Source organism: Aspergillus foveolatus (genome assembly GCF_047715535.1).
Source record: "Aspergillus foveolatus strain CBS 279.81 unplaced genomic scaffold BDW70scaffold_66, whole genome shotgun sequence".
Taxonomy (NCBI): Eukaryota; Fungi; Ascomycota; class Eurotiomycetes; order Eurotiales; family Aspergillaceae; genus Aspergillus; species Aspergillus foveolatus.
Window position 1 is genome coordinate 122,346 of NW_027396130.1, and position 11,278 is coordinate 133,623.

At 50.6% G+C, this 11,278-nt stretch overlaps 5 protein-coding genes across 5 annotated transcripts; 2 read left to right on the forward strand and 3 right to left on the reverse strand.

Moving 5' to 3' along the window:
- Positions 1–55: 55 nt before the first annotated feature.
- Positions 56–843, reverse strand: BDW70DRAFT_153130 (sugar O-acetyltransferase; the record flags this gene model as incomplete). The annotated part of the gene is made up of 3 exons (XM_073739570.1): positions 56–163; positions 286–634; positions 683–843. The coding sequence occupies 3 exons, from the start codon at positions 841–843 to the stop codon at positions 56–58; spliced, it is 618 nt and encodes a 205-aa protein (XP_073592534.1).
- A 153-nt stretch (positions 844–996) lies between these two features.
- Positions 997–2,962, reverse strand: BDW70DRAFT_106677 (uncharacterized protein). Its single transcript, XM_073734421.1, has 6 exons — positions 2,858–2,962; positions 2,437–2,808; positions 2,083–2,390; positions 1,906–2,039; positions 1,231–1,861; positions 997–1,184 (listed from the first exon to the last, which is right to left on the reverse strand). Exons 1-6 carry the CDS (start codon positions 2,868–2,870, stop codon positions 1,137–1,139), a joined length of 1,506 nt encoding a protein of 501 aa, XP_073592535.1. The 5' UTR covers positions 2,871–2,962; the 3' UTR covers positions 997–1,136.
- Positions 2,963–3,646: 684 nt separating this feature from the next.
- BDW70DRAFT_142974 (proteasome inhibitor PI31 family protein) lies at positions 3,647–4,950 on the forward strand. The gene is made up of 2 exons (XM_073738025.1): positions 3,647–3,948; positions 4,000–4,950. Exons 1-2 carry the CDS (start codon positions 3,762–3,764, stop codon positions 4,899–4,901), a joined length of 1,089 nt encoding a protein of 362 aa, XP_073592536.1. The 5' UTR covers positions 3,647–3,761; the 3' UTR covers positions 4,902–4,950.
- A 229-nt stretch (positions 4,951–5,179) lies between these two features.
- On the forward strand, positions 5,180–6,833 carry BDW70DRAFT_142975 (serine/threonine-protein phosphatase). The gene is made up of 6 exons (XM_073738026.1): positions 5,180–5,554; positions 5,610–5,651; positions 5,757–5,862; positions 5,913–6,446; positions 6,491–6,563; positions 6,612–6,833. Exons 1-6 carry the CDS (start codon positions 5,393–5,395, stop codon positions 6,682–6,684), a joined length of 990 nt encoding a protein of 329 aa, XP_073592537.1. The 5' UTR covers positions 5,180–5,392; the 3' UTR covers positions 6,685–6,833.
- A 1,886-nt stretch (positions 6,834–8,719) lies between these two features.
- Positions 8,720–10,812, reverse strand: BDW70DRAFT_142977 (putative homogentisate 1,2-dioxygenase). The gene is made up of 6 exons (XM_073738027.1): positions 10,409–10,812; positions 10,334–10,356; positions 10,096–10,270; positions 9,438–10,037; positions 9,213–9,375; positions 8,720–9,160 (listed from the first exon to the last, which is right to left on the reverse strand). Exons 1-6 carry the CDS (start codon positions 10,526–10,528, stop codon positions 8,772–8,774), a joined length of 1,470 nt encoding a protein of 489 aa, XP_073592538.1. The 5' UTR covers positions 10,529–10,812; the 3' UTR covers positions 8,720–8,771.
- Positions 10,813–11,278: the final 466 nt, after the last annotated feature.

Genomic DNA, 11,278 nt, shown 5'->3' on the forward strand with positions numbered 1-11,278 from the left:
ATCCTCCTCGACGGGACGCTCTAACTGATTCGACTGAAAGACCCATGGTCACCATCTAAACCGTCTCAGAACCCTCCTTAGCCTGTGCCGGATCCATACTCGTCTCAATCTTGCGGATAACCCTCGCCGGGTTTCCGGCAACGAAATGGAAGGGTGGGACATCCTAAGCCGCACCAGTCAGCGATCAGTGGGCCAGACAACGGAACGTAGATCGAGAAATAGTTAGGTAGTCACCTTCGTAACAACGGATCCTGCCCCAACTGTACTCCCCCGTCCGATCCTCACTCCGGCGAGAACAATCACGCTGCCTCCAATCCACACATCATCCTCGATATGCACCTCTTTTCCAGCCTCGGGCCCCTCAAGGCCCCGACGCACAGCCGGATCCATCGGGTGCGTGGCCCCGTATATGCGAACATGCGGGCCAAAGAGTACGCGCTCTCCAATTGTAACGAGGCACGTATCCAGGATTGTCGTATCGAAATTGATGAAGGTGCCCTTTCCGACCTTGAGATTGAGCCCGTGGTCTACGGAGAATGGGGGATCAACAATTGGGTCTGTCTCATCGAACTGCTTCTCGTCTGCTGCTGGGTCCGGTTTGACAGGTGGAAGGGGGCGAGTGTCGCCGATTATACTGTTAATAATTAGGATAAGACATAAGACATGGGTGAACCGCACTCACTCTCTCCAGAGCTCTACTCGACGTCGTCGGGAGACAGGGCCGGCTTCATTAAACCTCTTGCACGCTTCCCTGCAGCGATCACGATTAGCCTGCAGGTCGGCGTCCCATGCCCAGTATAGCTCGCCCTTGAGCATCTTTTGCCATTCTTTGGAGGCGGCCATCGTCGGTAGTAGGTCGATGAGATTGCGAAAACTTTTTCGGTACGCAGCCTGCTCTATTTAACCCATTGCTGAGCGGCCAGCGCTACTTATTTGTTTGTTTGCCACAAACCTGGGTATATGGTCAGAAACCAATAGCCCCGCGTCATCCCCACCGGTTGGTGATACTTCCTAAATAGGAAGTTCGCGGCACTCCTGACCGATTTCCTTCACCATTCCGGCGGATGTTGGCTGGATCTTGTCTTAGTCCAGCCGGGATATAAGAATTGCAGGTGCAATCTAAGCACGGTCTTGCTTCATATTATGAGGTAATCATGCTGGCGCGTCAGTTCTGGAAAGCATGTCTAGACTTGTCAGTCGAGTAAAACACAGCTGCAGGAGGATACTTACAAAATCCCGCCAGGAAATATTCTCATGCCCATCCTGTGCAGATCGAGCAGCCCAGACTTTCTTCAGTAATTCAGCCGGAACTGGATTACGAATCTCGGACCGCCGCTCGATCTCGCGGAGCCTCGCCAAAACATAGTACTGCGAATGGCTGGAGAGAGAATCAGCCCCTGCCATGAAAAGCGGGAAAATCAGCAGCTCAATCAAGGTGCAGTCGGCAGGGACATCCGCCGTTGCGTCCAGAATCTTCAGCACGGCTTCTTGTATCTCAGGACTGTTTGCCGGCCGCAGTGGATCCAGCAGCCGGTGGACGTGCAGTATACAAGCAAACTGGAACGCGATGCCTACGTTTACCCAGCGAGCATCTGAGCTTGGGTATTTCTTACTTCTCGGATCCCAAGAGTATAGTTCTTGGTTTGCACCGAGGAGCGTAGAGCGGTAGTCTTCGTCCGTCGTCCAGCCGTTTTTGTACTGCTTTGCTTTTTCCAGTGCTCGTCCAATGATGAGGAATATCTCTCGCGGGCAACCATTGACCAGCTCGAATCTGTGTCCGCCAGCGCCAGCAACCATCTCACGGATCTCTTGCGTGAAGCAGAGCCGCCGCGTCCCGGCAAAAGCTCGAATTATATCCAACCTGCCATTGTTAGCGAAGTATATCAGATACTAGGTAACACATACCATGCCAAGTTGCCTATGAAGAACACTGCTCTCTGTCTTTGGCCATTAAACCCGTCTGCGAGCAGTATGGTCTTACAAACAGACATCGCACCGGTAATATGAACACCGTGCTCAGAGATTCCAGTTTCCGCAATCTATCCACGTCAGTCGCTGACGTCCACATTAACGCGCACTTACATCATGCAGTAGCAAGATCTGTATCGTAGCGAAAACAGTGTCCTGCTCCTCCTTCGATAGGGACGTGGTCTGACTCTTGTAGATCAACTCCCCCAGGGCCCGGATCGCCTTTAACCTGTACTCGACAGCCGTGGTCTCATGCATATCTCTGTTTCCTGTCAATTTTCCGAGATGAACTGCGGAAAATCCCAGAAGCGCATACAGCAGGCCAATCTGCTTCTTCGCCAGGGGTAGAATATACGCTCTGTATGGGTTATCCTTGTCATCGCCAATTTCAGCCAGCTGGTGCGGGCAGATGAACGTGTCATCTTGAGATTTGTTAGCAAGAATCACCGTTTCCGTTTCCTCACATACAGTGTTGTAGAAGCGTTTTGGTCTGCGTCAAGCTTAGAAGACCGGTAATATCGTCGACCTCGTCGGCATGCTTCATCAGCATCGAGTCGGTCGCCAGGCGCCTAGACCTCCGCGGTTCTGGGGGTGTAGATGACCCGCTTGTCGACTGTTTCATCTGATTTTTGATCAAGGCCGCTTTCCTTTGTGGGCTGATTTCCTTGTCCAGAGCTGGAATGCGAGCATCTTTCCATTTCCCACGACTTGCTATCCCACAAAATCGGAACTGATCTGGGTAGCCGCGGCATACGAGACCCTTGGAGATACACCGCTGGCAGCTGGGGCGACCACGATCACATTTCCGACACTTCTCTCGGCAGGTCATACAAGCGGGGCCTGTTATTATTAGCCTTGTACAATCGGAGATAAAGCTTAAGCTGCATGCCTGCGCGTGGCATTGTGCCGGTCCAGCGCCACCGTTGTACGGTATATTTAGACTGCCTTATACGCGTTCAAAAGCCTGTACTGGTTGATTTAGCGGATGTTGGACATTCCGGTCGACGGATTGATCGACTGTGGAGTGACTTCTTCCAGCTGTCGAGGCTGGCATTTGAGTCTAACCAGCGCTAGACTGTTTGGGGAAACATCGGCTCCAGCCAGGCACGCGGGCCTGATCTGGGGAACCGACTTGAGCTGGCGTCTCCTAAGGGTCTAACAAATTGCGTTTCACCTCTGTCATTAAGCATCTGCAATACTATACGTAGCTTGACCAATCGGGGTCATCAAAGAATATCAGCTTTGAGCTCGCTGGTGGAATAATATTCTTAATGATCCGTTATTCAGAAATATATTCAGAAATATAAAATTTTGCTGCCACATTAATCTGCTTTCTCAAGGACTACGAACGCGCTTCGCAAGACCTCTATCAATTAAGTAAGCTTAAAAAAAAATCATTAATCAGGATACTAATCAAGTCCCAGGTGTTTTATCATTATAAATCATGGACGGTGAATTGATGAATGGTTCTCGATATATCTGTAGATAGTTAACGTGGATAGTTAACGTGGGGGCATAGCCTTGGAGCTCAGGCATCAACCCCAATCTGTGGCGAAGCTCTTGGGCATCTCTAGCTGCATCCCGCCTAACCTCGAGGAGCTAGCCCATCACGTGCGATAACCGATAACCATTCAGCTGGGGCAGGGCCACGCAACTCTGGCGTCTGGAGCATTCAATACTTATTCAGGCTGATTTGCGACTGTTTTCCCTATCATCTTTTGCGTTGAAACTCCCAAAACATCTCTGTCTTTTTCTGACATTGCACAACCATTCAAATACCGAACAGACCCAACATGGTTGGAAACACAGACTCTTTGAGCCCCGACAATGTGGTGGGGCTGGCGGCTCGAGCTCTCCGTCCTGACGACAGATCTGACTTCAGCCTCAACACTCCCTACGAAGCTGTCGCTCTCATCAGCCACGCTTGTATGGTGGCTGTTGGTTTCAGATTAGTTGGCCTTGGTGAAGATCATACCATAGGTACGTATAATTAACGCGCTTCTGGCCTTTCTAACGATTGATGTTTTGCAGAAAGCTCGTCCGACAGTTCATCCCTCCCCGCAGAATGGAATGCCGATTCAACGTCCTCTTTTCGATACGCTCATGCTCAATCATCGATGCAATACCTTTTAAAGATTAGTCGCCTGGGAAATAATGCTGTGATTTTCGCTTTGGCTCTAGGCGACGATCGGACAACGTCTTTCGATATTCCTGTCAAGGACTATATCTCTGGATCAGCGCTGCCACTTTCTTCCTCTGCAGACTTGACAACTTCGCTAAAAGAGGTCTTCATATCTGGTACCCGCTTGATGGACCTTATTTCGTTGCTCAAGATCAACGTGATCCAGAAACTAGCGCCTGGTCTCTACAAGGAGGGACAAGAAACCTCGCAAAGTTCTGACAGACAACCTGAAAGAGAACCGCGGCCGGAAGCAGCGCCAAGGCACGATCCGTTGAGAGATGATCCATATCCGCCTGCACGACCGTATCCGTTTGACGATCCCCTTGCGGTACCTCCTCGCAGACCGGGTCCCGTTGCCGATTTCCCGCCACCTGGCTTCGAGGATGAATACGAGATCCAACGACCGCCTCGAGGATTCACTGGAGGAGGAAGACACCCGCTGAGCATTGGAGACCGGGATCTGTATCCTCCCGGATTGGGACCGCACGATCCTTTACGAGGAGGGATTGGCCCTGGTTTGACTGGAGGAGGCGGTGGCATGCATCCAACCTTTGATGATCCTCTTTTTGGAGGACCTCAAGGAGGCGGCTACGACCCTCAGGCACCGCCTGGTGCAAGGTACGATCCCGTAGGCCCTGGACAAGGACCTCTTTCTGGCCAAGGTTTTGGTCGAGGCTGGGGTGGCCCTGGCGGACCGGGATCTGGGGGGTTTGGTGGATTTGGTGGAGGGTTCGGCGGTGACATCATCTAAATATGAAGTACGACACGACACCGAAGTGGATGATCTAAATGGCCTGTAATGTAAGAAACGAATTAATGCGATAGCTATGATTATCATAATTAAAAAGTATGAATCGCGTTTCTGGCAATGTTCTCATCTTTTTGTGCGTATTAGGTGCGTATTAGTAGCTCCCCACCATACGGTTTAGTTCTCCAGGTGTGGCTTTGCTGTGGCGCACGGGCGGCCAAACCTCGTCGACTCTGGTTGCCAGCAAACCTGCTCCCTTTCTTGTTCTCGACAACTCCCATCGCCATCCCATCGCTCAGCGACACGAATTATTTCCCCAATAGACTTCTCTCTCGCCTTAATTTGTATTTTCAGTTCCATTCCCCCTTTGCTGTCCCGCCAACGACATAAGCGACTGCGCCTCACGAGACCCTTCGCCTAGCTCTCCCACCCCTCCTCGGCAGCCGTTTCCCTGGTTATTATCCGCCTTTGAGCTGCTTCACCTCCCCACGACAATGGAAAACAATATGGAGATCGATGCGGCGCGTTCGCCAGAGCCACACCACCTTTCCCCGACGACCGACCCTGGGTCGATCCCCACGCTCGATGGCTGGATCGAGAGTTTGATGACGTGCAAACAACTCGCAGAGGAGGATGTGCGGAGGTTGTGTGATCGGGTGTGTTCCTATGGCGGAATGGTGAAGATACTGTTTCCTAACTCCTGTCTATCAGGCGCGAGAGGTCTTGCAGGAGGAGTCAAACGTCCAACCTGTGGTATGTGCTGTGTTTTTGATTTTCCTTGATGCGTTGTGGGCCGTTTCGCGGATACAGACCACAACGACGCCAGCGATTTCGATCAGTGATTGATCCGTACTGCAGAAATGCCCGGTAACCGTCTGCGGTGATATTCACGGTCAATTTCACGATCTAATGGAGCTCTTCCGTATTGGCGGGCCAAACCCAGACACAAATTACCTCTTCATGGGTGTGTTCCCCACAACACTCGCTTCTGGCCTCCTGAGCTGACCGATTAAGGTGATTATGTCGACCGTGGCTACTACTCTGTCGAGACTGTCACACTCCTTGTTTGCCTGAAAATCCGCTACCCCCAGCGTATCACCATCCTCCGCGGAAACCACGAGTCCCGCCAGATTACACAGGTGTATGGTTTCTACGATGAATGCCTGCGAAAATACGGCAACGCCAATGTCTGGAAATACTTCACCGACCTCTTCGACTACCTTCCCCTTACCGCCCTCATCGAGAACCAGATCTTCTGTCTGCACGGTGGTCTGAGTCCGTCCATTGACACTCTGGATAACATCCGATCTCTAGACCGAATCCAGGAGGTTCCCCACGAAGGTCCCATGTGCGATCTGCTCTGGAGTGACCCAGATGATCGTTGCGGTTGGGGAATATCTCCACGTGGTGCTGGATACACATTTGGACAGGATATCTCAGAGGCTTTCAATCATAATAACGGCCTGACACTTGTTGCACGAGCGCACCAGTTGGTTATGGAGGGATATAACTGGTCACAGGACCGGAACGTCGTTACGATCTTCTCTGGTACGTTCCCTGGCCTTGTGTCTGATAATGACTAACGGTGTTAGCCCCTAATTACTGCTACCGCTGCGGTAACCAAGCCGCCATTATGGAAATTGATGAACACCTGAAGTATACGTTGTATGTGACTACCATTCAGCATTGACATGACAGCACTAACTCTGCCAGCTTACAATTCGACCCTTGCCCGCGCGCAGGAGAGCCTATGGTCTCGAGACGTACCCCGGACTACTTCCTGTGATTAATAGTGATAGACTTCTTTCTCTGCAAGGCTTGGCGGCCCTTCGAGAGGGCTCCGGCGGATTGAGCAGATGCCGGTATACTCTGCCTACATAACCAATGTCCGCCTGTCGCGTGTTGATACCATTCATGAAAATAAGACATGTTCCGAATAAGATTGCGTGCTTCTGTTGTAGCTTTCGAATAGATTGGTGTCTTAATGGAGAAGATGAGTGCAATGAGCTTCAATGCCTTGTAAAATTCCTCCCGGCTCGCAGATCAGGAATCTATATTTAGAGGCCTCATTCGTATAGATCTTACCCTCTCCGAACAGCCCGTTCTTGATAAAAGCCATTGGAGGACGGGGACGATGACTGTGGCAACACGATAAAGTTGAGCACACTCATTCACCGCATGGCTTGAGTGCCTATTCACAATCTCCTACTTCCACAATAGTGCAGAGCACGGAGCACAGACACTATCCTGTGAATCCGTTAACTATCCCACATGGCAGGCCGCATTATGTCAAGAATTACTTCAACTCGCGAGATGATTAACATAGTCATGTGATCTTGCAGCAGGTTTTTGCCGGCCACTGGGTTCATGTTTCTATTATGCTTACCATAAGATGATCAATCAGGCCCCTTATCGTCTGTGTTCCCATTCACTTTCGCCATGGGACTTAGAGTGTATTTATCACGAAAGGTTATAGCGCCTACGGGCGCTTAAATCATTACCCCCCCCCTCTTCCACAACTTACTAATGAGCAGTTTCGCACTGTAATCGCGCGAGCTGGTTTAGCACTAAGCTGGACGAGCTAGATATGCAATGGGGATGAGTATTGTGCGGCGTTCATTAACCTCGCTCTGATCGTGTCTAGTAGTTTAGGTGACCGGCCAAAGGATTGTACAGTCGAAAGAGAACAGCAAAGCTCATCTAATAGATTAGATGCCCTGGCCGTTGCATCGACTTGAACATCTAATACCCCCTACTTTTGCGGCATATCACTTGTTTTCATACCTATTGCTAATGGTGACTAGGTCTGTAACATCGTCACCAATGCAATCGGCCTCATATCGTAATTCCATTTCAGGAAGAGAGCAACAGTCTTTTCAATTTGCGGTTTGTGGAATGCTTAGTGATGGGTTGATGTTCTCAATATTTTACCAAGAGAGCATTGCTGTCAGTATCCAGTTCCAGGAAACTGTTCGCTGGGGGTTAGGATGCTTGTGGTCGAAGGCCGAGAACAGTAGGACTACAACGTCTTGATACAGCTCGGGAGGTCACATCTATTCAGGAGAACGTCAAGGTACAGTCGACCATGAATCACTGAGACTTACGGAACGGTCCAAGACTGAGGTCGTGGGCGAACTGGTTTGTTCCCTGTTCTTGGAGTGCTGGTCTACCAGATCATCGATTCGCATGCTACGGCATATCTGCCACTATGGATATCTCAGCAAAAGTCTGCTCCTAGGAGAGTGTAAGAACGATGGAAGCTAACGAGGAAATAAATATCTCCAGCGCGTTTCAGCTCCTAGGCATACTCATATCATTGGCACGTTCTGAGAGGCCGACAACTGCGTGACTGGATTGACAAGTGTTTCTGTCGAGCTTTGGTGGAGAAATTATAAGCCAGTGTAGGTGGAAGCTAGACCACTCATGCTATTGTCGCTACGCTATGCCCCAATTACACCGGCCGAGTCCCTTTTGTTTACTTTGGATCTTAGGACATACCTGAGATTTCAGTTACATAGTGTTGATGCTAAACGTCCGGGTTTCAGTAAAGTCTGGCAGATATGCCATCGTCGAAGGATTGGTTTGTCTCATCCTTCGGCTTTGACGCCGCCTTAGTAGGATAAAGTAGTTTAGACAGAAATTGTAGTCAAAGTCTCATCTTGCAGCTGTAGCATAATTAGCTGACCCGCTCAGCCTCGCCGCGGATCACGGAGGTTGGATAACATCATTAGACTTATATTTCGATCCTCCTGGTGTACCTACTAAAAGAGTAACAGTACAGATGATAAGTAGTATATCATGATCTATATACAATAGCACGCTTGTGAACCACCGTTGGACCTATCATAAAACGAACATCTCATGATAAAGAAACTAGATCCGGAGTCCCTTTGCCTTCGAAGCCAATATCTCCTCAACCTCTTTAGCATGCTCACTAAAATGATCCACCAAGTTATCCCACATCTTCGGTTCATGCTCATGTCTCTTCTCGCTCTTCCACGCAAAGTCCGTGATCGTGAACGGTCGTGAAGACTCAAACATGAACGCGATAGATCCTTCAGAGATGCGCATAGCGGGAGGATCGGTCTCGCCCGCCGTTGCGGCGGAAAATTCCTCGTACGCAACTCCGTGCGGAACCATCCCGCATTCAAACGAGATAGAGCCTGGCTTGAATGCGTCGGAGCGGCCGCCGTATTCGCCGTAGATGAGACCCATTAGCTCGGAGGCCGCGTTACGGTGGTAGTAAGGGGGGCGGTAGGTGTCTGCTTTCAGTTAATATATGGTATTCTAATTGGGTGATCTGGTGGAACATACGTGATGCAACATCCCAGCGGGGCGAGAAGATCAGGACATCGGCGAGAGGGGCATTGAGGTCGCGGGATTTGGCAGTAAGGACGCAGAAAATAGATGGGTCGATGTGGTCAACGGAGATGGAGCCGACGTTGACGAATTTTGTCAGGTCGTATTTGTATGGGGCCTGCAATAACTGTCAGTCGCGTTTACCATAAGAGGAAGAAGGTTCGGAAGTGTGTGACGTACATAGTTCCCATGCCACGCCACAACATCGAACGGACTGTGCTGCTGTGTGCTCTTGAAGAATTTGCCACCTAGCTTGTAGATGATCTCCCACGGTTCCTTAACGACTTCGTATTTCGCGGTTGGGTAGAGGAAGTCCCGCGCATTCGCGAGCCCATTCGCACCGAGAGGCCCTAATTCGGGAAGCTCGAACTGCGAGCCCCAAATCTCAAGGATATAACCTCTCGATGGGCCATCGGGAAGCTCAACGCGGAAGCGGAGACCGCGTTGGATGACGACAATCTCACCGGGCTGGACAAATAGAGGACCGAACTCGGTCTGGATGTCGAGGGCGCCTTGCTGCGGGACTATCAGGAACTCGCCGTCGGAGTTGACAAAGGCCCTCTTTGTCATGCTCTTGTTAGCTGTGTAGACGTGCGTTGCAATGCCCTCACGGAGGGTGGGGTCGCCGGAGCCGGCAACAGTCTTGAGACCGGCGACGAAATCGGTCTCGGACTCTTCGATGTCAAACGGGTGCCAGGCGAGCTGAGTGGGAGAAACATGGACGCGCGGGTTGAGGGGAAGGAAACTGCACTCGGTGTCTTTGTTGTCGGGGAGTTCGGTCTGACACCAGATACTGTTAGCACCGAATTCGGCTTGGACTGAATTGGTTACTGCGTACGAATCCTTCATGCGCTACGGCCGGACGAGCGCGGTACAGCCAAGCCTTCTTGTTGCAATGACGGGGGGCAATGAAAGCCGTCGCGGTGACCTGCTCTGCGTACAACCCGAAACGGACATTGCGCGGGCTGTTCTGGCCATGTGGAATTGTGCCGGGAACGGCCTCTGATTCGAACCTGGATTATCCTGCGTTAGAGCGTTGAATGCTAAGCAGAGCCCAGATTTTGTGTTGAACATACGAGTTGCCGAAGCCAGCTTGGTACTGTAATACAAGTTAGCACGTCGTTCTGAAAGAGATTGGATGGTAGACAAGCCTCGTAAGGATCGTTCCTCCGCGTCTTGAAGGAAGGGATTGTGCCGTCCTTCTGTGTCTCAGCCCAGTGGAATATGTTCTGGTATTCCTTGGGGTCTGAGAGCGTGCCGATGGAGCTCATTATGTCGTGTAAAGAGAAAAGTCGAGCAAGCAGGAGTAAAGCGCAGATCAGTCGTTAAGCCTGAGAGAAGATGTCAAGTCGACCCAGAAAGACCAGACGGGTCTCAAATACTCATATACTCTGAATCAGTGGGGTCACTCGAGCTCGACGATGAGGGGGAATCTCCCCATGATCATCCTAGCTTGCCTGAGAGTCAAAACATGTCGAATGATCCCGCTATGCTTCGAGAATGTGGAGCTCCAAGCCCGCAAGCCGCAAAATGCGATGCCACTGCATGGTGGTGCGCGGTACCCCGGAATACTGGGCGTTCGGCATGTCGGGGGGGAGCTTAAATGCCGGGAATCTGCCCTGTCGGAATCAAACCGCTATTCCTTCTACGGCAGACTGTTGGGAGAAAACCGAAAGAACTGAAATGTCATGTATGTAACAATATACCGCCTAGATCACCGCCTAACAAGTAACGTGATATCCAAAATTGTTGTGGATACACATGTACGCTTAAAGGGGAAAGGGCAGAAGGGAACTGCATCAGCTACATGAACATAGCCTACTAAGGATTGGATGCCATATAATGGTTAATTATCTATTTTTTTGACAATAGGTCTCTTCTTCTGCATATCTCAATCACGATATGATATATTGACGGGTCAGATCCTCAGGGGTTGAAGATCACGGCCAAGCCACAATATCACGTGGCGTAAGCCAGCCAGCAGTCTTATCCTGTACACCTGGTGTACAGAATAAGTGTCA

What these genes read in the sequence shown, in the direction of transcription:
- BDW70DRAFT_106677 (XM_073734421.1), bottom strand. An exon ending in AGATCTTGCTACTGCATGAT is followed by an intron (nt 2,040 to 2,082) that starts GTAAGTGCGCGT and finishes TGACGTGGATAG; the next exon opens with ATTGCGGAAACTGGAATCTC. An exon ending in TTCATAGGCAACTTGGCATG is followed by an intron (nt 1,862 to 1,905) that starts GTATGTGTTACC and finishes TAACAATGGCAG; the next exon opens with GTTGGATATAATTCGAGCTT.
- BDW70DRAFT_142974 (XM_073738025.1), top strand. Translation starts at nt 3,762, where the DNA reads ATGGTTGGAAACACAGACTCTTTGAGCCCCGACAATGTGGTGGGGCTG. An exon ending in TGGTGAAGATCATACCATAG is followed by an intron (nt 3,949 to 3,999) that starts GTACGTATAATT and finishes GATGTTTTGCAG; the next exon opens with AAAGCTCGTCCGACAGTTCA.
- BDW70DRAFT_142975 (XM_073738026.1), top strand. Translation starts at nt 5,393, where the DNA reads ATGGAAAACAATATGGAGATCGATGCGGCGCGTTCGCCAGAGCCACAC. An exon ending in TGCGGAGGTTGTGTGATCGG is followed by an intron (nt 5,555 to 5,609) that starts GTGTGTTCCTAT and finishes CCTGTCTATCAG; the next exon opens with GCGCGAGAGGTCTTGCAGGA. An exon ending in GAACACCTGAAGTATACGTT is followed by an intron (nt 6,564 to 6,611) that starts GTATGTGACTAC and finishes TAACTCTGCCAG; the next exon opens with CTTACAATTCGACCCTTGCC.
- BDW70DRAFT_142977 (XM_073738027.1), bottom strand. Translation starts at nt 10,528, where the DNA reads ATGAGCTCCATCGGCACGCTCTCAGACCCCAAGGAATACCAGAACATA. An exon ending in CCGTAGCGCATGAAGGATTC is followed by an intron (nt 10,038 to 10,095) that starts GTACGCAGTAAC and finishes ATCTGGTGTCAG; the next exon opens with ACCGAACTCCCCGACAACAA. An exon ending in TGGCGTGGCATGGGAACTAT is followed by an intron (nt 9,376 to 9,437) that starts GTACGTCACACA and finishes CAGTTATTGCAG; the next exon opens with GCCCCATACAAATACGACCT.